Here is a 25,281-nt window from a genome sequence, read left to right as displayed (position 1 = left end):
TTCTTCCACTAAGCAAAACAGATCTTTTGCATTAATCTATGATTACACAGCTTACAATTTTTTTTACTAATTTTAGCATGTTAACTTAGAGCTTCTTTTCTCCACTTAGACATTGGCACGTTCATTTAGTTAAGTACTCCATATGGTGCTCAGAGTGGTACATGTAAGAGACTTATACCAGGCAGCAGGCCTTCTTAGTTCTACTCCTCATCAGCAATTTCTGACTCACGTCCATCACTCAGTATCTCACACGTATATTTCCTCGGGTTTCTTGACCTTTTCCTGTATCGAACTCCAAAATTATTTTATTTTTTTCTAAGATGACAATGAACATTTGCTGAAGAAAATAACACAGTTAACAGTTACTTAATGTATACATAACACAACTTCCTTTGCCAAGCTTTTTTCTTTTTCTTCACATACAAAAGCTTTTATTTTCATTCTGGGCAGCTTTTTGACAGTTAGTGAAGAGACCATCTTTTTTACTTCTGGTTAAGACTAAGTGGAAGGACACTGAAGAGCTATAAGGTAGGGAATATTCTAGGATAGGTATAAACAATATCTCATTCCCTTAGTGCAATATTAGGCTAGCCTACCCTTGTAACAGGGTCTCAAGGCTACCCATTTGTCTTATCTTCTCTAGCTTGCTTTCTCTCATAGTCCCAAATTTAAATAACCTCTAAGTTTCCATATCAACAGAGCTAATCACCAGCATGGCCTCAGGAAGAGAAATGTAATTGATCAGAATAGAAAATACTGAGTCTCAGATATTGTTCATCAAAATGCAAAACTTCTTCACAGAGGAACGCTGAGGGTTGAACAAGAACAAAAACAAGGCTATAGTTAATTTTCTGCTACCACTGCTCATACATCTAGAGGACTTCAGAATCATTCAAATATTGCTTCAAGATGCACCATCCCATCCTCATCATTTTTTGCTTATTTTTGTCTGCAGATGACACAAAACTCACACATGCTTTGGTATAGGATCTCATCTACACTCAAAAAGACAAGAAGAGAAAAACAATTTATGGCCCCTCTTAGAAAGCAAAAATACTAGTTTCCTTGAAGATTTTCCCAATTTTATTTCTTGTTACAATAATGTGTATCCTGAGATGTTCACAGGAACACGAGGTCACCTTTCTATGTGGAGAACCTAAAGTTGATGCTAATGCCAGCTTGCTGTCATGTCTTACTCCCTGTTGGACTTCCTAAGAGTGGCCAAATGCCAGGGGATTGAGTTACATGAAAAACTAAAGGGCTGGTCTATGTTAGTTTACATACATTTCCCAAGAGATGTGTGAAAAAAACATTCTGATAAATTTCAGAAGTCTAACCTCAGTTCTCCTTACATGAAACAACCATCAGTTGTTTCCTACTGTAAAGTCATGAAGTGGATTACTAGTAAATAGTTCAAATGAAAGGAAATTATTAATGTAAGACAGTCTCCAGTGGAAAGAGTAATAGGCTAAATCCAAGCAAGATATACAGATGTGGGTTGATATTTGGAACTGTTACATGGGAAAGAAAATTTTTGTATAGTAAATCAATAATCAAACTGCACAGCTACGTCTAGCCAGAAGAGGTCAGATAATAGATGGTAGATAAGACTTCTGGTCCCTCTAAAAGGAAGCTTTAGCCCTTACCTGTCTTAATACAATATTTCAGAACTTTCCCACTCCTTTTGAGCTCTTGCTATAAAGCTCTGCTATATCAAGAACTTATTTTCACTTGAGAAAGAAATCACATTTTTTTTTCTGTTTGAGAGTCAGTTCTATGTTATAGTGACTTTCAGTCTTCTTCTTTTGAAAGTACATTTGTAATCTAAGTAAATTACAGGGAAGAATTACAAGAACACATTTTCACTATTTTAGCAAAACATTTGATATGACAATATGACTAAACAGTCTCTATCAATGCAACTTAAGGTACCTAGCCTATAGCACATGTTTTATTAATACTATTATTTGGTTGGGTTTCTGTTTGTTTGCTTTCTGTCACCTTAATTATCTTATTAGATGAGAAAGGCTATTAAACTGTGAAATACACTTAATTTAAATAATGACTCAGACTAATGGATTTGTTCCTTCTTGTCAATGTAATTCCACAATTTACTGATTGTTTTCCTTGGAACTGCATTAAGTACTTCTCAAAAAGGATAGCTTTCAGAAAAAATTCAATTCACTTTCTCTTGAATTCGTCACTGACCTACACCGGACATTTGTTATACTGAAATCTGCCCTGCTTAGAGAGCTGAACAGAGAAGAGAACATTATTACAGTGGGCTAATCTAGACCTGCACTATCTATTTTTGTGTTACATAAACATGTGAATACAACACATATACTAAGTTTGCAGTGCTCAATTTGTGCATTTAAATAGGTTGCATAAATTTTTTTGCAGTTATAGAAATGTTACTTCCAAATAGGATATTACATCTATATCACTACAAAAAAATATGATTCCACAATAAATAGAAAAGGAGGTCCAAAAGAGATGAAAAAAAACCAAAAATCAGCCATAAAATCTCAACTGCTTTATTCTGGGATATATCCTGTTTGAATTCTTCCAAACATATGCCTCCCATACAAAATGGAGAAGGAAATGATTCTGAGATTCCATCTATTTAATATTATTTCCTTTATGCAGAGTCCTGAAAATTGCTTGGACATAAGAAAAGGTATAAATTTACATAAATGGATTTCTGTTTTCCATTGTACGATACATCCCTGTCACTTAATTTCTATCTAGCAAGAATAGAAACAGAAGAGAGAGCAACAAAATGGAATTGTTCATCCTTTTATTTCTTCATAATGGCCCACATACCACCACCATCCGTTGTGTAATACCAAGCAAGCAGTAATGGAACAGAGCAAAAGTCAACACAATGGGAAAGAGTAGGGACTCCAGGAGAGCAATGCCTAGGCAGTTGAGAACTATCTCAAACCAAAAACAATAAGAAAGAAACATATGAAGCAAGTACTATGTTAACTACCATAATTATAGGAAGAAAAAAGGGAAAAGAACCATCAATGTTTCTTTCCTGAACATCCTGAAGTCACACTTAATGCTGCTGTCATTCTTCCAAAGGAGGAAAGGCCCACTGCAGATGGAATACAAAGAATAGCTCAAACAAAGCATTTGTGGATGTGGTAGGAGCTGTGGCTTCAGTAACATGGTTAAACTCAGTTGCCACAGAGTAGAAATTCTGCTACAGTCTGAGACAGAGCTGGATGTGGTTTTGTCTCCCTGAAAATAAAAAAGCCTCTGGGATCACAGAACTGGGACCCCAGTATAATCATGCATGCATGGCAGATGGGAAAGAAACAATGTTCATAAACTGAGACACAGAGTGTTTGGGCTGGATGTGCCATGGTTTCCTCTTGAGGACAGCCCAACAGCAGGTCAGGCAGCCTGAAGAGGCTGTACAGTTTCCAATTTTGGAGGAATTTATGACAAGAGAACAAAGCCCTGAGGGCCAGTCCTCAGAGCTAGTCCCACTAAGAGCAGAAGATTGGAATAGAGACCGACAAGCCTAAGAAAGGGATGCTAACAGATCTGTCAGGCTTTTTGGAACTAAACTTAAGGGTTTAGGCAAACCTATATGGCAATAAACATTCAGAGCATGTAAGATGAAACATTCCTGATTTTGTACAGTTTATTCTGCACAAGAACAGCACATGACAATCAAGAATACCAATATAATGCAGAAGACTGAAAAAGGAGACTTGAAAAAAATTCCTGAGAGACAGAAAAAAAGAAACATCTATTGCATGAAAGAACAGCAAAACTTAAAGCACAAGATTAGAAGAGGAACTGAAGGGAAAGGAGAAATCCTAAGATCAGAAAAGTGAATGAATGGATCATGGAAAAGCAGTATCAATTCACAGAAAAGACAATATTTTTTTTTCTCATCTTTGCATGCAGATTTATCTCTGGAAGAAGATGAGTTGTTACAGTAAAAATGCTCTCCAGGAATTTTCCAAAGAGAGGCATATCAGCCTCCACGTTATGCCTCTGGGGCAGGTGTCCAGCTGCTATTTCAGAGCAGTAAGACTCATGAAGCTGCTACTAAGTAAATGTTCAATCCTGCAAGCACTAAATGGAGACCACACCTATAAGACCCATAAGAATCTTATCTGATAAAATTGATTAGAAAAACAAAAAGATAGGGACAGAGTGAATTTAAATATTTAAAATATATCAGGATAAAAATAAATTAGTAATATCAAGGCAGGAAATTAAAGTTTGAAGGGGAGAAATACGTATAGATGTGATATCAGAGGCATACTGAATAATTTCTACTTCTACTCAAGATAAAATCAAGATTGAAAAAAATAAAAGTTTAAAATTTTCAGTATTTTTGGACAATGTAGGTGAACTTCTGTAAATTTATGCTATTAAAAATAACAAAAGTTCTCAGAACTTAAATGTAAAGGAAAGATAATTCATTGAAATTATCTTTACTCTACTTTTTCCAAGTCACCATTGTTACTAAGTATTGTTAAGTGCCGCTATCACTGATTTGCAAAAGAGATACCACCTGGCTATCCAGAATCATGCTGTATTCTAACTGGCCACTTATGACATGAGAAGCTACAAACTGTACTTTGCCAGAATGAAACCTAAAGTAATTAAGAATGGAACTCAGACTTATTTGATTAGTTGTAGTTACACCACTTCAAATTCTACACTGTTTCACAGTGTTAATATGTTAAACCTACAAGAGAAGAATAAGCATGTTGCTACACCAACCATTTCTAATAGGCAAAGAAAGAGGACTTTCCTCCAGTCAAATTGTGTTCTTTCAAACTTTGCTGCTATATGTGCTAGAATTGAAGAAGTGAATAGAATCAACTGCTTATTGGGATAATTCTGGATTTTTGGCTTTTAGCCTCATTTGGAAGCGATTGTGAAAATCTGATCAACTGGTGGATGTCACATGTATGTGCACCTCTTCCCTTAAGAAACATTTTAATTAGGATTTTAAAATACATACCTAAAAAAATAATCCCAAAAGCAAAACCCGAACACAAAAGCTTTCACATTTCAAAGAGTATTTTTAGAGACATTCATTTACAGTATAAAATCCAGTTCTCCTCAATCCCATTTCTCTGCCATCTTAAATAACCTTTGAAATATATTTCCCAATTTGACCTATTTTGTCATGCAAACTAAATATCAGACCATTAGTATACCACTAAAAATGGGAGAAATAAGACCACTGTAAAAGTGAGTGTTGGCAAAGTTTAATATAACTAATGCTTTACTAAGAAGACTAATTTAGAACTCAGATGCACGCCTAAAGTATAACAACATGTTAAAGAGATGGCAGAAAGGGGAGATGATTCACAACTGAAATAAAAAAGATTTCCCAATTATCCTCCCAAATTTCACCTACAATAAACAAGAGACATGAACATTAAACTTCCTGCTAGTTCTAGGTGTGCAAAGAGTAGCATTGAGATTATATCTCAAAAACAAAATGGGGCGTTTAGTTAAAGTACTTTAATTACCCAAGTAGATTAATAAGACAATATCTCACAATGAACATACAAGTGAATTAGATCATTATATGAATGTTAATAGCCTTTTGAGGCTATTAAAATATACTGGGCAGTTAGAACCTGTTTCCATTTCTCTAAGTTTTCACTTTTAACACTCTCAGTGTATCTAATTGTGTCCAGACCTTTTCTATTTTCAGCCCAAAGGTGCTGTTTAGTTAAAAGAAACGTTACTGCTATTTGAGTAAAGAGAAAAGCAGAAATATACTTTTCCAAAATTTCCTTTAAATCTTCCTCTCACTTCAATCAAATTACAGGCTGACCTGAAACAATTCCCACTTTTCTTGTTAGATAAGCTCAATTAAAAATAACTGTTTATTAATATGGAATATATTTTAAAGCAAATCACGAGCAAAGACACATTTGCAAAATGTAACATCACTGAATGCAGTAAGTGATAACTACACAGTTCTTACTGCAAATCTCCTAGCTATAACCCTACCTACAAGATGTCTCACTGCAGTCTATCTCCTGACAAACTGAGACAGAACTGTAGAGAATACAAGCAGCAATAGGCATTCAATACACATAAATTATTTTGACAGTATCCATGATTTATATAATGCCAGTAAGCCGAGCCTTCGGTTTATCTCTTCTTTGTGCTGTAAAAGTCCTTAATTTCAGTTGTAGCTCTATGGGGAAGCCTTGGGTCACAATCAGATGGGAAAGATGGGCTTGCTTCCATTGTACCACTCACAGGGGACAACAAGCTGTGGCTGAGACGCACCTTACAAAGTAGTTTTTAGGCTGGGAATCAACTAGATGAAAAACTATTTACAAATTTAAATTAACCTAAATTCATCATGTGTGTGTACATGCATGTGTATAAACATACATTCAAAGAGGTTCAGAATTATCAAAGGAAAAAATGCCAGAAAGAGAAAAATAAAACACAGAAAAACTGAGGCAAATGAAAAATTTGTAAGTGCAGTAGTAAGAGAAAGAAAAACAGAAAATATTCTGAATGGGAAAGTAGCTATTCTTTTAGAAATTGATTAAATGAGATAGCTCCAAATTTTTCAAATGTTTTCAATTTATTTGCTTATAAAATTAACTGAAATTTCTTAGCCGATCATTTGAAAATTACCTCAATTGTCATTAGGGATAAATTAATTTTGAATACCTATTGCGACATCCACATATTTTCAACTCTAATGCATTTTTAATAATCATCTACATCAGCTGATGATTTGAATTTCAGATTTCCTTCTGTGAAGAAGTAAAAATTGGATGCTTTTGTGTCAATTTTCCTTACCTTGTTCTTTATTTATGTTACCAAACCTCCCTTACCACAAAATTTAAACCTTAAATGAAACTTATAATACTCACTATGCTAAATCTCTCTTTACTAAAATAAATTACAGTGAAAAACCTGTCCTCCCTGGTACACTATAACTTCACTATAACTTGATGTTTGTATCTTTCTGCTTCCTTTTTCAGCTACTACACAAATATTATGCCTCTTGTTTCCTCATCAAAACTGTAAATATTCCTCACACAACACACAAGCAGATAATTCACAATAGTTTTAAGAGAAACTTGTTATTAAGAAAAAAAAAAAAAAAAGAAAGAAAATCCTCACTTAGCATTGTTTGCCAGTGCTAGCAAACAGTTTGCTAGATAATTATATCTTTGACATTCTTAATTAACTTTAGATAGTTCTACACTTTCCACTTGAATAATGAAAAAGATACACAGAATATTGAGAAAATAAATGCAGACTCAAGTGCTGAAGGTTAGGAAAAGAACACAAATATTACACTGACTATCAGTTCCACAGGCCTAGTCTACCATTTTTTGATGTTTTTACAGCACTGAGCCACAGTAGGTCTCACCTACAACATTCCTAAGCTGTGTGTTAACACAAGCCAAATACCCATACATTTACTGGTACCTCATATAATTAAGACAACATGGTACATACTGTCTTAATTGTATGATTCCATTTGATTTTTCTTAACTATTTTTTACCTTGGAATAAATCACAGAATGACAGAGGGGGACAGAGCCCTCTGGATGTCATTTGGTTCAACTTCTGCTCAAGCAGAGACATACAGATCAGGGCCCAGGTCCATGATCAGGTGACTTCTGAGGATCTCCAAGGACCCCACAGCCTCTGGGCAACCTTTGCTGGTGCTCCACCACCTGCAGAGTATGGAAGTGTTGCCTGGTGATCAGAGGGAACTTCCTATGTTCCAGGCTGCCTCCAGTGCCTCTTGTCCTGGCACTGGGAACCACTGAAAAGAGCTCAGCTCCATTTTTTTTTCATATCTGCACTTAAAGGCTTTATATATATCCTCTGATACTCATGATTTCATACAATTTTCCTGACTTAATGTTACAGAGATAACTGTAACATTACAGTTTCCCTATCTTCCCTCAGGGTTTTTCCATAATGGTCATCACACAAGTATGTTTCACACAGATGGTTTCACAAATATTAATTTCCTTTCACACTTTCCGCACTTCTGAGAGGTGAAGATTACATTGACAGGAAAGGAACAGAGAAACTGTAAGGTAAAGAACAAATGAAAGTCAAAAATACGTCCTTTCAACATTCAGTTTGAATTTGAGATACTAGGACTCCATGCTTACATTCAAAAGGTTTTCTTAGTGTGATTCTCCACAGCAGCACCCAGCTATTTTAAAACCTAGCTCAATCACTTCTTTCTGATCTCTGTGCAAGATGCAGCAGAGTATCCTTCAGAGATCTCACTTCCAATCTTTCTTCTCAGAAGCACCTTTCTACCAGAGTCATCTGTGTACCTGGTACATAACATAAGGTCTTACTTCAGAATTTGCCACTCCTGGGATATGCTTGAGAAGTGTAGCCAATTTGCATGGTGAAGCAAATAAGGCAGTGTTATGAAAGGAAGTTTTGGAAACATGGAAGTAGGCCTCCACTACTGGACAACTAGTGATAGGACAAGAGGAAATGTCCTCAAGTTGTGCCAAGGGAGGTGCAGGTTGAAGATTAGGAAAAATTTATTCTCCAAAGGAGTGCTGGTCAGGTGCTGCAATGTGCTGCCCAGGCAGATGGTTGAGTCACCACCCATGGAAGCGTTCAAGAAATGTATACATGTGGTACTAACAGAGCTGATTTAGTGAGAAAATACTGGTGGTAGGAAGATACTTAGACTAGATAATCTTGGAGATCTTTTCCAACTGTGCTGGTTTTATGATTAGAGATAAATTTGTTCTGGTGCAAAAATCTGAACAAAATACCTTGCTTTCTCTTCACAAGCATCCACCATGCTGCACTCTGTCCCAGAAACAGCTGAGCTGCAGAGAAAAACTATGCAGACGACACCAAGCTGGGAGGGAGTGTTGCACTGCCGGTGGGAAGAAAGGCATTACAGAGGGACCTGAATAGACTGGATTGATGGGCCAAGGTAAGTTTGTATAGGGCCAAGTGGTCAGGTCTTGTATTTTGGTCACAGCAACTCCAGGCAAACCTACAGGCTTAGGGAGGAATGGCTGGAAAGCTGCCTGATGGAAAGGGACCTTGGTGTACTGATGGACAGTCGGCTGAATATGAGCCAGCAGTGTGCCCAGGTGGCCAAGAAGGCCAATGGCATCTTCATTTGTATAAGGAATGGTGTATTGAGCAGGACTAAGGAAGTAATCCTGTATCTGTACTCAGCATTGGTGAGGCCTCACCTCAAGTACTGTGTTTAGTTTTGGGCACCTCAGTACAGAAAGGACATTGAGGTGCTGGAGATATGGTGCTCAGGGACATGATTTAGCAGAGGGTTGTTAGAGTTAGGGTAATTTGGTTAGGTTGTGGTGGGACTTAATGATCTTTAAGTTCTTTTCCAACCTGAGCAATTCTACGACTCTATGCACGTATCCTTTGCCTTCTTGTTTCCCTTCCTCTCATGCTCCTATTTTCACTTTTGTATCAGTCCCAGTGTTTGTGTAAAATCTCAACTTTTCCTTGACCAGCCAGCTTTCCCTCTACTGGAAACATCCCTTGATTTTTCCTCCAGATATCTAGTTAATAGGATGCTTCCATAAGAGCACTAGTGCATTTATTCTTTTTTTTTTTTTTTTTTTTTTTTTTTTTTTTAAACCACTCCCCAGCATTTGTTTTATTTCTTCTCTTAGGCTTTAATGTAACAGCTTTCCTTTCCACGCTATCTAGATACAAGAGAATATACATATAGAGAATAGCTCCGTGATCTCATCTCAAATATCTGACTCCACATTGGTATACAGAAATGACAAGTATCTGTTAGAGCCAATGTCAGGTTTTAGGCCTGAAAGAACTAGAGGGAAACTATTTCATTATTCAAAAGAAAACTATCTGAATTTTCATCATATATAAAGCTTTACAGATGACATCAGACATTTTAGCTGTTGATGTCAGAAGTATTTGTAATTAAAATGCACAAAATACTGGTTTGCCAAACTTTGCCAAAACATGGCTAGATTTTTATAGAAAAAAAACAGTATAGAATCATAGAATACTTAGAATAGTAAGGGACCTTTAAATGTCATCTATTCTAACTCTCCTGCAATGAACAGGGACATGCACAGCTAGATCAAGTTGCCCAGGGCCTGACCAGCCGAGCCTTGAAAATCCCCGGGGACAGAGCATCCACCACATATCTGGGCAACTTGTTCCAGTCTCATCACCTTCACTGTAAAAGACTTTTAGACTTTCTTATATCTAACCTAAATCTACCCTCTCTAAGTCTGTAATCATTTTCCCTTGCTCTATACATCAAATCATGATAAAGAGTCTGTCCCCTTCTTTCCTATATCTCCCCTCTAAGATACTGCAAAGTCATTATCAAGTTATCTCAAAGCCTTCTCTTCTCCAGGCTGAGCAACCCCAGCTCTCTCAGCCTGTCCTTGTAGAAGAGATGTTTCATCTCTTGGATCACGTTTCTGGCCCTCCTCTGGAAGTGCTCCAGAAGGTCTATGGCTCTCCTGTACTGAGGACTCCACATCTGGACACACTACTCCAGGTGAGACCTCACCAGAGCAGAGGGGCAGGATCACCTCCCTCCACCTGCCGGCCATGCTTCTTTTAATGCAGCCCAGGATACGGTTGGCTTTCTGGGCTGCAAGGCCACATTGCTGGCTCATGTCCAGCTTCCCGCACACCAGTACCCTCAAGTACTTTTCAGCAGGGCTGTGCGCAATCCTTTCATCCCCCAGCTTGCACTGGTAGCAGAGGTTACTGAAATACAATAAGGAGGAGAGAACAGGACCAGTCTGACACAATACAAGCAGCAGAGAGATACATCAATAACTCATAGCCATTTGGATGACATATACTTCACACTTTACATCTGGTCCAATCCTGAAAATGAGGCCTTAGCTTAGGTTACACAGGACTCTACAAAACTAGTTCTTTAGTTTTTTCAGTGAGTAAATACTGACTTTTCTGGTCAGCCTTCTCTGATGTTAAGTTGTTACTGTGACCCATTTTTTTTTCCCCCCTTATATTCAGACTATTTCCCCTGGAGCAAGCTCTATTCATTGCCTCTTGCCCTGAACTTCTTTGTAGAGCCTCTTCTGCTGTTTTACTTACTAGGTTCCAAGCACACAACTTCACATCTACGTTTGCTGAGGTTATGGAGCCTAGATTCCAGAAGATACCAAACACCCAACATAGACATGAACATAGACATGAACATCATGATCTAACTGATGGTTCCTGAGCAGTAATATGAACTAGACGGACTCTAGAGGTCCCTTTCAACCTGCATTGTTTCGAGGGGGCAATGACATTTTGGAAATAATATATTATAATATTCATGGATTTTTTCACCCTGGAGTGTGCCCCTTCCATGCCCTTTCCCTGTGCAGTAATGTTTTTAAAGTAAAAAGTTCAGTTTTCTAGCTTGTTTTAATGCTTAATACAACAGAAATACAGGCATCTATTTAAACAGATAGATAGTTTTCAAAAGTAGAATGCACGTTTTGCACAGAACTGTACACACATACTTCTCTGAATTTTGCTGGAATAAATACATTGATCTTAATAGAAGAGCCACCATTAACGTGTATGGGACTGTTTAGGAGATTATAATTTCCAGCAGTTACTTGTTCTGTGGTATGTAGGGTTTGCTACTGATTGCACTGCTGTAGACACCACTTCTTATCTACTCTTATGAACTGACACTTGTACTTCCTACCCTAAGCTGTCATGATTTAGAATGATGAGTAGAGATGTACACAGGAACAGGCTCACAGGGAGCTCTTGTCATTTAAGCACTTCAAGTCCATGACTGTAAGAATTGAAGTCCTGTCAGTATGCTCAGCTTACAGGTTTCTTAACCACATTGTTAGGAAAATAAGATATTAGTGTCTTAATACAATCTTTGTTGAAAAATATTTTTTATTAATTTTCATGTTGCTCTTTGATGTGCATAGACTCTATTAACAGCTTTATTACCAGCACAGCTCCATTTTTCTCAGCATTTTGCTTTTTGATGCAGAGAATGCTTGTTTTAAACAATTATATTGTTCAGACTCTTCCATATTTTAAGAGAGATCTGATAGTTACTGCAGATTTTATTGTTCTGTGTACAAAACTGAGTAATTTTGCCAACAATTATACATTTACTTTCCTATTACTTTAATCAGCCAAGCTGCCCCTGAAAGCTATACAATTCATGACCTTCCCAGACCAGTCAGATAATTTTGCCAGCGGACAAGATATTAATTGAAAAAATATATAAGCAATATATTCATTTCAGGAAAATGTAACTATCTCCAGTTTGGAAAAATTAATATGATAAGGCTTTAAAAAAAACAAAGTGCACAAAGTGCACATTTTGACATCTCTTTCAATCACAAAGATTACTCAAACAAATGAAATCTAAAACAAACAAACAAACAAACAAACAAAAATCAACCAACCAAACAAACAAAAAAACCACCCCACCCAACTCTGAATTCTAGATCATTTGCAAGTAAAAACATCTAAAATATTATTCAAGCACCAACAGTCACACAAGCGCACACACACTTTCACTGGATTGGTAAAGCTGCAGTGTCCTTTTTGGCCTTTTCTGGTACTGTGGGAATGGATCCTAAGAACACAGCCACCCCTGGGATGGGTATAGAGCTATTGCCACTCTGTGCCCTTTTTGGAGTAATGAGAGTAAACACAGCTGTTCTGTACAACTTATACAACAAATGCTCAAGGGAAAACAGTACAGATAAGCTATAACTTCTCTGAGCAAGAGTGTAATGATTTAAATTTACAGTAATGACAAGTTATAATTTGATGCCAGAAACTGGAACAAACGGATGAGGTCATGTTTCAACAAATTCACTGCTACTGTCAGGAGGCACTTGTCTATAAGGACTGATGCCATTACTTATATTTGTAAGAAGAAAGCCACCAGGAAAAACAACAACAACAATGCATAACAACATTAGAGAATTTATAGAATAACAAATAAACCTACATACTGACTGGATGCCAGAAAATAAAAGACAAAACAACACCAACCAAAAAAAAAATAATAATAATAATCCGATCATTCAATTTTCTCATGAGACCAGCTTATCGCCATCTTAGTAAATATTCATTTATGATGACTAAAAAAGAATAGCTCTATTTTTAATTTATCCTAGCTTTGTACTACTTTGGCCAGTTTTTTTGTTGTTGTTGCTTTTGTTTTCCTTTTTTCTTCTTCTTTTTTTTTTTTTAGCTCAGATCTCCTTTTGTAATTTACAATGCCCACTAGCCAGGTCTGTAATATTAGTGTAGTATGCAACAATTTTAATGAAGTCCTTCGAATATAAACTTGATTTGATTTACCTTTCAAGCTCAAATACCTATGGAAAAATGGAGATGCATAAGACCCCAATGATTTACTTACTGAAGAAGTGTTTGTGCTCCTTGATACTGATTTGAATGTTGATAAATAAAAGGTGCTAGTTTTCCTTATGTTTCCATTCAAGAGATAAAATTTCCTTCTGCCACAATTTGCATAGGAAAGTCAGAAAAGCTGCACAGTTAAATCTAGTGAGACCATGTGCTATTCAAAGACCTTTTGCAAGGTAATCTAGAGTGACCTGAATATTAAAACTTGTTAGAAAATCCCAGTAAGTTTTGGACCACCCCTGTATAACCAGTAATAGTACACGCTCTATCACTGTTGCCATTCAGCATTCAGCATTTTCAGAACTTGTTCAATACTCTATATATAAAGGTTAAAATTTCATTAAGTAGAGATATTTACACATCTCCAAAATACTGATGTTTGAAGAATAAAAAATAAGTTGTCACTTCACAAATATTGGGGCTTCTGTGCTCATTAAAGAAAAAAAAAAGTGTAATACTTGCATCACAGAGATTTACAGAAGGTTTACTATGTTTCTAGTGTCAGAACTCAGCTTTCAACCTGATTCCCAACATACTGATTGCAAAATAGGCATATCACAAAAGCACCCCTCCCATGGAAGAGTAGTAAAAAAGCAGTGCTTTGAATCACTAGAAAGGCATGACTTACCTTGTGGAAGTTCCTGAAATATGCTGCTTTCTCATCTGGAAACTTTTCTAGCCTCCTGGGTCCTTTACTGGAAGCCTTCTTGAAAACCAACCAACATCGCCTGAAAATCTGGAAACAAAGTCAATGAATTGTATTAGTTTTTGTTGTTGTTGTTGCTGTTTATTTGTTTGTTTGTTTGTTTGTTTGTTTTAGGTAGAAATCAGCACAAATTTATTCAGATACATAATTTACTAAACAAGATTTTTTAAAACCATCACATTTTATTTTAATAACCTAGAGAACTCAGAAACAAATGATGTTCTCAGCATTGGTAATTCCAGTCCACCAATTTAAAAATATCTATTGTGAATTCTTTATAGACTTTTTTAGTTTAGACTCTTTTGTGCATGCCAAATTTGACAATTTCTGGAGATGCAAGTAAATCCATGAACTCTGAACATAAAAATAATTATAAAGCTGTCATGAGGGAAAGTCCTTTCAAGCGTGACTGTACATGTTTATGGTTTATACATTCATTTCACTGCATTCTATTTCTACAAGAGCATCAGTGTCATTGAGGCAGATTTATTGCAACTTTTATTGTAACATAGTAACCAGTTGTTACTATAATCTTGTACATAGAGAAAACAAACAGTAGAAACAAGTATCAATGTATCCACTGCTGGGCAAAAGAAAATCTAGCTGACTTAGTTTAATGACAAACTCTCTAAGGAAAGGCTATGTGGATTATTAAAGTTTGGAAACACATAGAGAAAAAAGAAAATCATCCAGAAAACACAAATTGAAAGTATTGCTCTCATATCAATGGACATTATGCAAGATTTTGCTTACAGTGCATTTTCTTGGATACATTATTAGATTACTTCACAGAATCACAGAAGTTGGAAGGAACCTCAAGAGATCAGCTAGTCCAACTTCCTGCTAAAGCAGATACCCTACAGCAGGTTGCAAGGTAGACTTCCAGGTGGGTCTTGAATATCTCCATAGGAAGAGACCCCACAGCCTCTCTGGGCAGCCTGTTCCAGTGCTCCAACATCCTTTCTGTATATAACTTCTTTCACATGTCAGTACGGACCTTCCTATGTTCAAGTTCAAGGCCATGACTCTTTATCCTAATGTTGTGCACCACCAAGGTGCCACCTCCAAGACCACTCAGTCCTCTTTTCCCCAGGCTGAACAGACTCTGGTTACTCAGCCTTTCCTCACACGGGAGATGCTCTAGACTTCATTATCTTCATAGCCCACCCCTGGACGCCTAGGAGATCCCCGTCATTTTTGAACTCGGGAACCCAGAACTCGGACACAGAAGACTGTGTTGTATTACAAATGTGGCTTCACCAGAGCAGAGTAGAGGGGGAGGCTCACTTCCCTCGACCTGCTGGTCACGCTCTTTTTAACTCAACCCAGGATACCATTGGCTTTTTTTGACCACAGGGACACACTGTTGACTCATGGTCACCCTTTGTCCACAAGAACACCCAGGTGCTTTTCTACAAAGACCTTCTTCAGCAAGTCATTCCCTAACTTGTACTGATGGGCACAGTTATTTTACAGTTTATTTTCAAAAGGTCTTATATATTACCACAGCTAGAAGTTTAAAATCAGTCAAATAAGAAAACATTCACAGTTCAAAGGGAAGCCAGTTAAGACTGTCCTTCTAAACTACATTACGCAAGTAAGCGATTAGATATTGGTCTGGTTTATACCTATGACAGTAGTTTACATCATTTTCTTTTTCAGTGAGTGTATGGCTCTACGAACAATGTTATATGGCATTTCATGTTATTAGTTCACTGATATTTTTAAAATAACACACACACACAAACTAGCTAATAGTTCTTCCACCCTGTTGTGGTTTAACTCAGCAGATGCTCAGCAGCACACAGCCACTCTCTCATTTCCTCCCAGATAGGATGAAGGAGAGAAACAGAAACAAAACAAAGCTCATTTACTGAGATAAAGGTTATTTATTGATACAGAAAAGAAAATAAAAAACATGATTATAAATATATATGTACGTAACCAAAATGCAATTAATTGCTACAATTGACCAATGTTCAGCTAACAAATGCAACTGCCTGCTAACCAAAACACCCCCAACTCAACATCTCGCTCCCCATCAACCAATGCCCAGCAAACCCTGAGCAGCAGCTTCCTTCTAGCCAGCCTCTCACAGCTTTATGGCCTTTTGTAAGATGTCACCTGGAATACAATAATCCCCAGGCCTAGTTCAGGCCATATGTTCTTGTCTCACCCTGCCCTGTGCCATCATAGTGGTGGCTCTTCCCTGCTGAGTGGTCTGGCCTGATTCTGAGTATGCTCTCATTACTCAGCAACAACCAAACACTGGTACACTATTGACACCGTCTTAGCTGAAATCAGGACGCATCCATACATGGAGAAGAGCCTTATTTCTTCTGAAGTTTTACAGAATGTAAAGGTACAAAACAAGAAGTGCAGTACTATTCAAACGTATCTCCCACTGAGGAGAGAAGAAAGAAGATATCAGTGGAATACAGGCAGGGAGAGCTAAACTGAGAAGCTTTCCCTAATAGTATAACACTCCCTGAACTGAATATAAACAGCAAATATCATGTCATTAAAATAATTAAGCCTAATTAACCACAGTCTAATAATACTGACATTATGCTGTTGTCATTATCTCAGATAATTATAATCAGTCCAAACAAGTGTTTTCTTTTCAAAATCTACCCACTGGACTACAACATCAGTACATTTAAATACAAGGAAGACTTTTGGAAAACAAAATAGCATATAATGAAATCCTCTGCAAGCGCACCTCTCTCAAAAAACAGAAGTTTCTGGGTTTTTTGTTGTTGTTGTTGTTGTTGTTGTTGTTTTCTGCTAAGATTGTGATTTGGCAACTGTACAGCTGTACTTCCTACTCCAGATATTACTATGCCTAACCTGGGGGAAAGGAAAGACAATATCACATTTCCTGGAGGAAAAAAAAAAAAAAAAAAAAAAAGCACTACCTTGTGGGACATCATAAACCATCTTTATTAGATAGTGTTTTCTTCAAATGACATCTTGGCAGTCCTGCAACATATTTTACCAAAGGTATAGCACTGCTTCCACAGTTACCTCTTGATTAACCTATATCAGCTTTTCACATTGTTATGGTGCAAGAATCTCCTCATCTGCAGGAGATGAAGAAGATTCAATTCTTTTTGACCTCAATAGAAGCAAAAGTGCCAACTGTCCTAAGGGGGAACATTTATTCATTTAATAGAAATCTTTCTTTTAATAATACTCCTGGCTCTTCTGGGATCCACTTCCTTTTTAGGCTATGTGTATTTTTGGTTCATCTCCCATTCTCCGAGGAAAGTATTTCTTAAGAAGTTCATCATGGTAAAAATCACTGCCTTCATTTCAAATCTTCTATTGATTTCCATTATCTGCCCTTAATGGTTTACAGTCCTCACAGACTTTTTTTAGAATAGTAGATCAACCTGCAGACTTCATCATCAGTGACAGCAGGTTTTAGCACAGCCACAGAATCCATATCTTACAGAGGACCTAATTCTGGACAGTTGGAGATAAGGTAACAGAAGTTTCATGTCAATTGACTTGAGTGGTTTCTTTCCGTTGTTTATTTTATATTTATATCACAGTTATATTTTACTTTAATGTAAGTATCAGTTCTATCTGGTACTTTGGAAGTATGCCTAGCAAGTGGAAAATTAGAAAAGCTAAATGAAAGACTCAGATTGCTCCCTGGGAGGATGGCAATATATTCCAGATAAAAGGTCATCCAATGCAGACTTCAAAGCAACTCATTCAATGAGAAATGAGCAGGGATCCTGAATGGCAACTTCAGACTTTTGTTCATTGGATATCAGCCAACATGGAACAGGATTTGGAGCTTTGCTAGATGAACGGACATAATTCAAGAAGGAGGCTTTGACCCCCTGCTTTTTGGAGGGGTCTTCACAGTATTTACTGAAGAGGGCCAAATGTCAGTTGTAATTAAGGACTGTTCTCATTAGACCTATTCCCAGAGTCCAGCACTGTGATGAAGAATGCAAAGGCACTGGCACAGACATGGGCTGTAACAAGTCAAAGAATAAGAGGGTGGAACTCAAGTTTTACCATTGGACTGCTTTTGCATCCATTTATTGCTGCTTCTTTTCAAACAACTAAGGAAGGGAGAGCTGTAAAGAAAGCAACAGCTCACTGAGCACTGTAGATACACTATCGTACATTCTTACATTTAAATATTGCTTATATATATATATATATATATATATATATATATATATATATACATATTTTTACATACAATCACTTCTAAATCTGGTAAAAACTTCCAAAGTGCCACTGGATTTCAGCAGCTCTTTGTCTAGTAGTAGACAGCTTGTACCTCACTGTTTAAAAATATATTAGCATATGAATTTACCTATAAAAATGAATACATAGGCGCATATGTGAGCATGCAGCAAACAAACATTTGCCTTTTATACTGCAACTCATTGCTATACAGAAACCTACTCAATTATTCAGGAACTGTGAGATACTCTTTTATCCCTGGCCTAGTTTATGATGCCATTGGCTGTAATTAAAACTTCTGAAAGACTTCTGAAGTCCTCAGATAATCGTGTAGCCATTGTGAAATAACCCAGCATCAGCCCTATAACAGCTTGCACTTTTGTCTCCATCAGATTTAGCATTTCCTGTGAGATTTAAAAGTCTGTTTTTCAGACACGCTTAGTTGAAGAAATGACAATTATTTGATCGCTTAATCAGTTTTACAGCATTCCAGGATGAGCACTCACTGTTCAATATAAGATATTTAATAATTTTGAATGAAAAACAAGGAACACAAAGACTAATTATATACACTATTTCTTATTTTTCTAGAGAAGTTCAGAAAGGTAGCACCAAACACATGCTATGTGGGCCTTTCTTTTTATTAAATTACTCATTAAATGGATCTAAACTTGTTCAGTACAAGTCTGAAGTCGACACAGATGAAATTACCAGCTGAGTCCAAGACACAGCAGTCTATTCAAACAACACCCCTCTCTCAGTCTTGCAAGATTCCAGCTGTGCAAAGCACAAAAAGTATATATATTGTTCTCAACCCCACTATCTGTGCACTTCCTCATCAGTAATCAATAGCAGTAGCTCAGCACATTTGTAGTCAGGTGAGAGCTGGTTCAGCTGCCCTGGCCAAGGCACATGGAAGCACTTTTCATGGTGCTGCAGAGACTTGCAGGGGAGAACAGCTTCTGTGTATTCTTGTTCTGAAGCAAAAGAAGAGTATACTAAATGTGGAACAAAACAACCTCATCACCTCAAAGTGGTTTCTGAAATCTTTTGAGTTAGAAATTCAACTTCCAGTGCAACTCCATTTCCACTAATTTTTAGAGATCCCCTTTTTATAATTTACTTAAAGCACCATAATAATGAATTTATGAAGAAAATCTCAACTTCATCCTCTCTTCTTACTTTGAACTATGAAAAGTTCAAAGTTACTTCACTAATTTTCTCCATTAAAAATAGGCATCATTCTAATGGGGCATGTGAGAGAAATACAGTATCTCATGAGATTATAAAAACTGACTCATAAATTTAAAAATATTGCATTCATAGTAAGAAAACAATTGCCATAGTACAGTCATATTTAACCACTGTTTTGACAGACACCACTTTTTTTCTTATTTTGCTGTTTATACTTTGGCAAAGGGAGAGGAAATTAAAGGTGACACCTTACTGCTTCAGTGGAATTCATGTCATGCATTTAAATCAAATTTAAGAGAAATTCAATAACTTATTATACGTGAAAGGGCCCAACAGGAAAATGAGAACACAAAACTATTCACGCCTCAGCTGAAGAACAAGTTACTAGATTTGAGCAATTGCTGAATAAAATCAACAGAAAAGCAAAAACAAAACAAAAAGTCTTCACTGGAGTCTGTCTACCAGAGTTAACACGATTTTGCATTAAAAAGACAAAGCAATACTATTGTAACAACACATACTTGCACTTCGGTTTCTGGGCCCCTGAGAAGGTGACCTAGACGCAGCGTTGCTCCTGACTTAACAGCGCTGATTTCATTGCCTAAGTTTCTGAAACACAGTCACCACTGCACTGAGAAAGTGCACTTTGGGTGGCAAACTTGGATGGGATGACAAAGATAGTGAGAAGGAATACGCAGGACAGCACTGAGCTCCCAAATGGACATAAGAGTCTAGGGCAGCTCCCTCCCCATAACAACACCACTGGGAACTTTCCCATGTCCCTGTGGATGAGCAGGGATTCCCCAGGGTGTCCACCACCCGCTGCCCAAGCAGGAGGCAAGGCAAAAATAACTCACAGCTCTGATCAAAAGTACGGTGTTATTTGCTTTTTGTTAGCAGCATGGGGTCGTGGGGCTGCCCGCTTCTTACCATAACAAACAGCAAGCCTTGGGAAGAGTTCCCTTTTGTCACCATTTCTAAGTTTCCACCCTATCTTGCCCATTCTTAACATTACCAAAGCGTCTCTCACAAAACTAATGGAAGAAAAACTCTTCAAACTGTAGAGAGTGAATTAAAAACCCCACAATTATGTCTTGAAAGGATCACTACTGATGCTTCAAATAAATAATGCTGCCTGAATACATGTTACCAAAGACTATCAAAGAAGGAAAGATTTCATCATGTCTGATATCATTGCAGTTGAGCTTCATTTTACCATGCTAGCTAGGAAGCAAGGTTAATCTTTATCTTAGAGACCTTGTTTTATGACTTTCTACAAGGTTATAAAACACAGTCTATTTTAGTGTCACAGATTGCATCATAAGCATTTTGATTGTATATTTTTATTATTCTTATTTTCCAGATTGCAAACATGCTGGCACTTAAAGTTAGAAATAGAAGAAATTGCAAACATCTGCCAGAATTTTATTTTATTTTTTTCCCCTCAGATTAGATCAATCCTTGCGGGCTTGATTGCAGCCACTGAGAATTATGATGGTTAGAGAGAGATGATTATGGACAATTCACCCAGTTACAGTATATATATGTCACATTTCTGCTACAATAGCATACCATTACAGATTCATATACATGTTTATAATATTTAATAATTGATGGTGTTATAGTCACAGGATATATATTTAATCTACAAGAAGATTTATTTTATTGTTAGAGTTCTGTGAATTCAAAGCACACCACAGTAATTTTCCTAATATTCATACAGTAACTAAAGTAGTGAGTATATAAAGAGTTTAGCTGTGGGAGCTGAAGTCTTCTTTTTTTTTTTTTTTTTTCCCCTTGTGTTTAAAAGAAGAAGGTGGATATGTATCTGGAAAGAATTGCACGTTGTATTCTTCTGAAAGGTGATGCACAATTTTTTCAACCCTTAGGCACCTACAACTTAAACACTCAGCATTGTTATTTTGCTTCAAAGTGCTATCTGGGTAGTTCAAGGTCAGGACAGTTTACACAAAGTTGCTCAAACCTGCTCTCAGATTTCACAAAGGGTGGTCAGGCACTGGAATGGACTGTCCAGGGAAGTGGTGGAGTCACCGACCCTGGGGGTGTTCAAGGAAAGGCTGGATGTTGTGTTGAGGGACATGGTTTAGTGGAAGCTATTGGGAATAGGTGAACGGTTGGACTGGATGATCTCTTAGGTCTTTTCCAACCTTGGTGATTCTATGATTCTATGATAGCAGGCTGCATATCAGCAGAATTTATTACTGTTTATTTGAATCAATGTTATGATTATTTCAATAAAATCAGTTCCAGTAGTCATTTTTCATCTTTCTGCATTTCTGACTCAGTTTTGGCAACACTAACTTCAGTGACTTTTTGGGGAAAACTAATACAACTCCCTCTTTGTCTGGCCTCATAGGGTAGATGAAAACAAAACAAAACAAAAACTGATTACAATAGTTTTAGCAGGCATCCAGCAGGAAAATCCTAAAACTTGAAATATTTGAAGAAATTTTTATGCCCAAGAATTCTCAGGAATCTCTTTTACCTTAAACTGAACATGTAGCAATTACCTGTGAACAATTACATAGCCAGGATTTCACAGAATCATAGAATTGCTCATGTTAGAAAAGACCTTAAACATCATTGAGTCCAACCACAACCTAACCATACTACCCAAACTCTAACAACCCTCAGGTCCTGAGCACCACATCCAAATGGTTTTTAAACACATTGGTGACTCAACCACCTCCCCGGGGAGCCTATTCCAGTCCTTAACTTACACCCATATCACCTTCCACAGGTTATTTTCTAAGAAACACTTAGCATGTTACAGTTTGATCGTATTCTAATATGTAATTTGAGTGATTTCCCAAATTGAACCGAACATGAAAATAGGCTTATTTTACTCACCTGAAGTTGGGGTTTGTCTGCTGGAAGTATCAGTTTTTCTACCACTTTATTTCAATTAGTTATCAGCAAAGATAATCCATTTGAATATGACAGTAAATTCTCTCATCAGTTTTTAATCATAAAGCTATATACCAACAAAGTGAAAATACTAGTGCAATAAAGATTCTTAATTTTTGACCCTCCATTTATGAGGTTATTAAAGCTGAAACTTACACATATTTAGTAGACACTCATAATTTTGTTCTCAAAAAAAATTTTCCATATCTTCAAGGGAAATCAATGTCAAGAAACAGACAAGCCAGAGTCTTTGTAATATGAAAATTCAAATACAGTCTCAGCTAACACACTTAAATTGAAAAGCAGTATTCATATACTCAGTTCCTAACCTACACACTTTTAAAAGGCAGGGACTTGTGAAAATAAGTTGTTATGAAACCAATGCTTCATGTCTTCTATAATGTTCAGCACACATTGCCAAATCCCAATGGGTGCCATTTTTTTCACATGGCCGGACTGAATGACACATCTTTACTTCGTATGCACTTTCGTGACAGGCACTGTTTTTCAGAAATTCTCTGCTGCCATGTATTGCGTGGCAACAAAATATAATGCAGAATTGGTGGGAATGTTCAGCCTCTACTGCCATATCACCAAAGCCTTTCGCCAACATTGTGGGCCAACATAATAAAACAGGAGGCGTTACTTTTGGAGTATTCCAAAGGATGCTTCATATGGAGTATAACAAAGCTGAGCACAGTACCAAATCTAAAGCATTTTCCACAAAGAAAAAATGTGAGCTGGATCTGTATGCCGCTATAAATTTATGTATTTCTAACAGCAATTAGTACTCAAGTTAAAAAAGAAAACATACAGTCTTTTATTCTTGGATGTATTTTTTAGCTTCACCATATGTCTACTAAATCTTGGAAAACAAACACATTGATACAGTGAAAGATAACTGTGATCTATACGTGCTGCTAGTAAGTGTTTGGTCACTGTTCCAATCATGTATGTAATGTACACAACATATTTATATACAGCAAGACTTTACAATATGCAAATGAGACAAAAAGCCCTTCAAACATTCTCTCATATATTGTATTATAGGAAAGCACATAAATTCTAAAAATCGCACTTATCATAGAATCATAGAATCATAGAATCACTAAGGTTGGAAAAGACCTAAAAGATCACCCAGTCCAACCGTTCACCTATTCCCAATAGCTCCTACTAAACCATGTCCCTCAACGCAACATCCAGTCTTTCCTTGAACACCCCCAGGGTCGGTGATTCCACCACCTCCCTGGGCAGTCCATTCCAGTGCCTGACCACCCTTTCTGAAAAGTAATACTTCCTCATGTCCAGCCTGAATTTCCCCTGGCGTAGCTTGAAACCATTCCCCCTGGTCCTATCACTAATGACACGAGAGAAGAGGCCGACCCCCAGCTCACTACAACCTCCCTTCAGGAAGTTATAGAGAGCAATAAGGTCTCCCCTGAGCCTCCTCTTCTCCAGGCTGAACATTCCCAGCTCCTTCAGCCTCTCCTCATATGGCCTGTGTTCCAGACCCCTCACCAGCTTCGTTGCCCTTCTTTGAACACGTTCCAGGGCCTCAATATCTTTCTTGCAGTGAGGGGCCCAAAACTGGACACAGTACTCGAGGTGCGGCCTGACGAGTGCTGAATATAGGGGAACAATCACCTCTCTGCTCCTGCTTGCAACACTGTTTCTGATGCAAGCCAGGATGCCATTGGCCTTCTTGGCCACCTGGGCACACTGTCGGCTCATGTTCAGCCGAGCATCAATCAATACCCCCAGGTCCATTTCCTCTACGCAGTCCTCCAGCCACACCGCCCCAAGCCTGTAGCGTCGCCTGGGGTTGTTGTGGCCGAAGTGCAGGACCCGGCATTTGGCCTTGTTGAAACTCATCCCATTGGCTCCAGCCCAGCTCTCCAGCCTGTCCAGATCCCTCTGTAGGGCGTCGCTACCCCCAGGCAGATCCACGCTTCCAGCCAATTTGGTGTCATCTGCGAATTTACTGAGGGTGCACTCGATGCCCTCATCGAGGTCATCTATAAAGATATTGAAGAGGACAGGCCCCAGCACCGACCCCTGCGGAACACCACTCACGACCGGTCGCCAGCTGGATTTGACTCCATTCACCACCACTCTCTGCGCCCGGCCCTCCAGCCAGCTCCTTACCCAGCCAAGAGTGTACCCATCCAAGCCTCTGACTGCCAGCTTCTGCAGGAGAATGCTGTGGGAGACAGTGTCAAAGGCTTTGCTGAAGTCTAGGTAGACCACATCAACAGCCTTTCCTTCATCCACCAGATGGGTCACTAGATCATAGAAGGAGATCAGGTTGGTCAAACAGGACCTGCCCTTCATGAACCCATGCTGGCTAGGCCTGATCCCCCGGTCACCCTGCACATGCCGCATGATCTCCCTCAAGACGATCTGCTCCATAACCTTCCCTGGCACCGAGGTCAGGCTGACAGGCCTGTAGTTCCCCGGATCCTCCTTACGACCTTTCTTATAAATGGGAGTCACATTGGCAAGCCTCCAGTCATCTGGGACCTCACCAGTCAACAAGGAGCGCTGACAGATGATGGAAAGCGGCTCGGCTATCACCTCCGCAATCCATGACGTATAACCTCCGTTATCCATGACGTATGATTCAATAAACCTCTAAAGTAACAGGTTGTATGAATCAATCATACGTTGTTTTCCTACAAATCAAATTTATCACCTTCTTTTTTTTTCTCAGTGCTTTGACTCACCTTTCAATGTCATGATATGAGCTAGATTTTGTGGAGAAATTCGTTTTGTATAGAAGAGAGTGTTCTGCAAAATGAAGCCTGCTGTAGGATTAAATCAGGGCC

General features: G+C 37.9%; 1 protein-coding gene across 1 annotated transcript in view; it reads right to left on the bottom strand.

Annotated features, from left to right (window-relative positions):
* Window positions 1–25,281, bottom strand: part of DOK6 (docking protein 6) — a gene marked incomplete at both ends in the record, with an annotated part of 234,919 nt that overhangs the window by 125,592 nt on the left and 84,046 nt on the right. Inside the window, one exon of the mRNA XM_079533609.1 lies at window positions 14,045–14,152. Coding sequence (XP_079389735.1) covers window positions 14,045–14,152 — 108 coding nt within the window. The remainder of the gene's footprint in view (window positions 1–14,044; window positions 14,153–25,281) is intronic.

The sequence above is a fragment of the Tetrao urogallus genome, assembly GCF_951394365.1.
Source record: "Tetrao urogallus genome assembly, chromosome: 3".
Classification (NCBI taxonomy): Eukaryota; Metazoa; Chordata; class Aves; order Galliformes; family Phasianidae; genus Tetrao; species Tetrao urogallus.
Note: the sequence above shows the minus strand (reverse complement) of the source record. Positions and strands in the feature narration are given on the sequence as shown.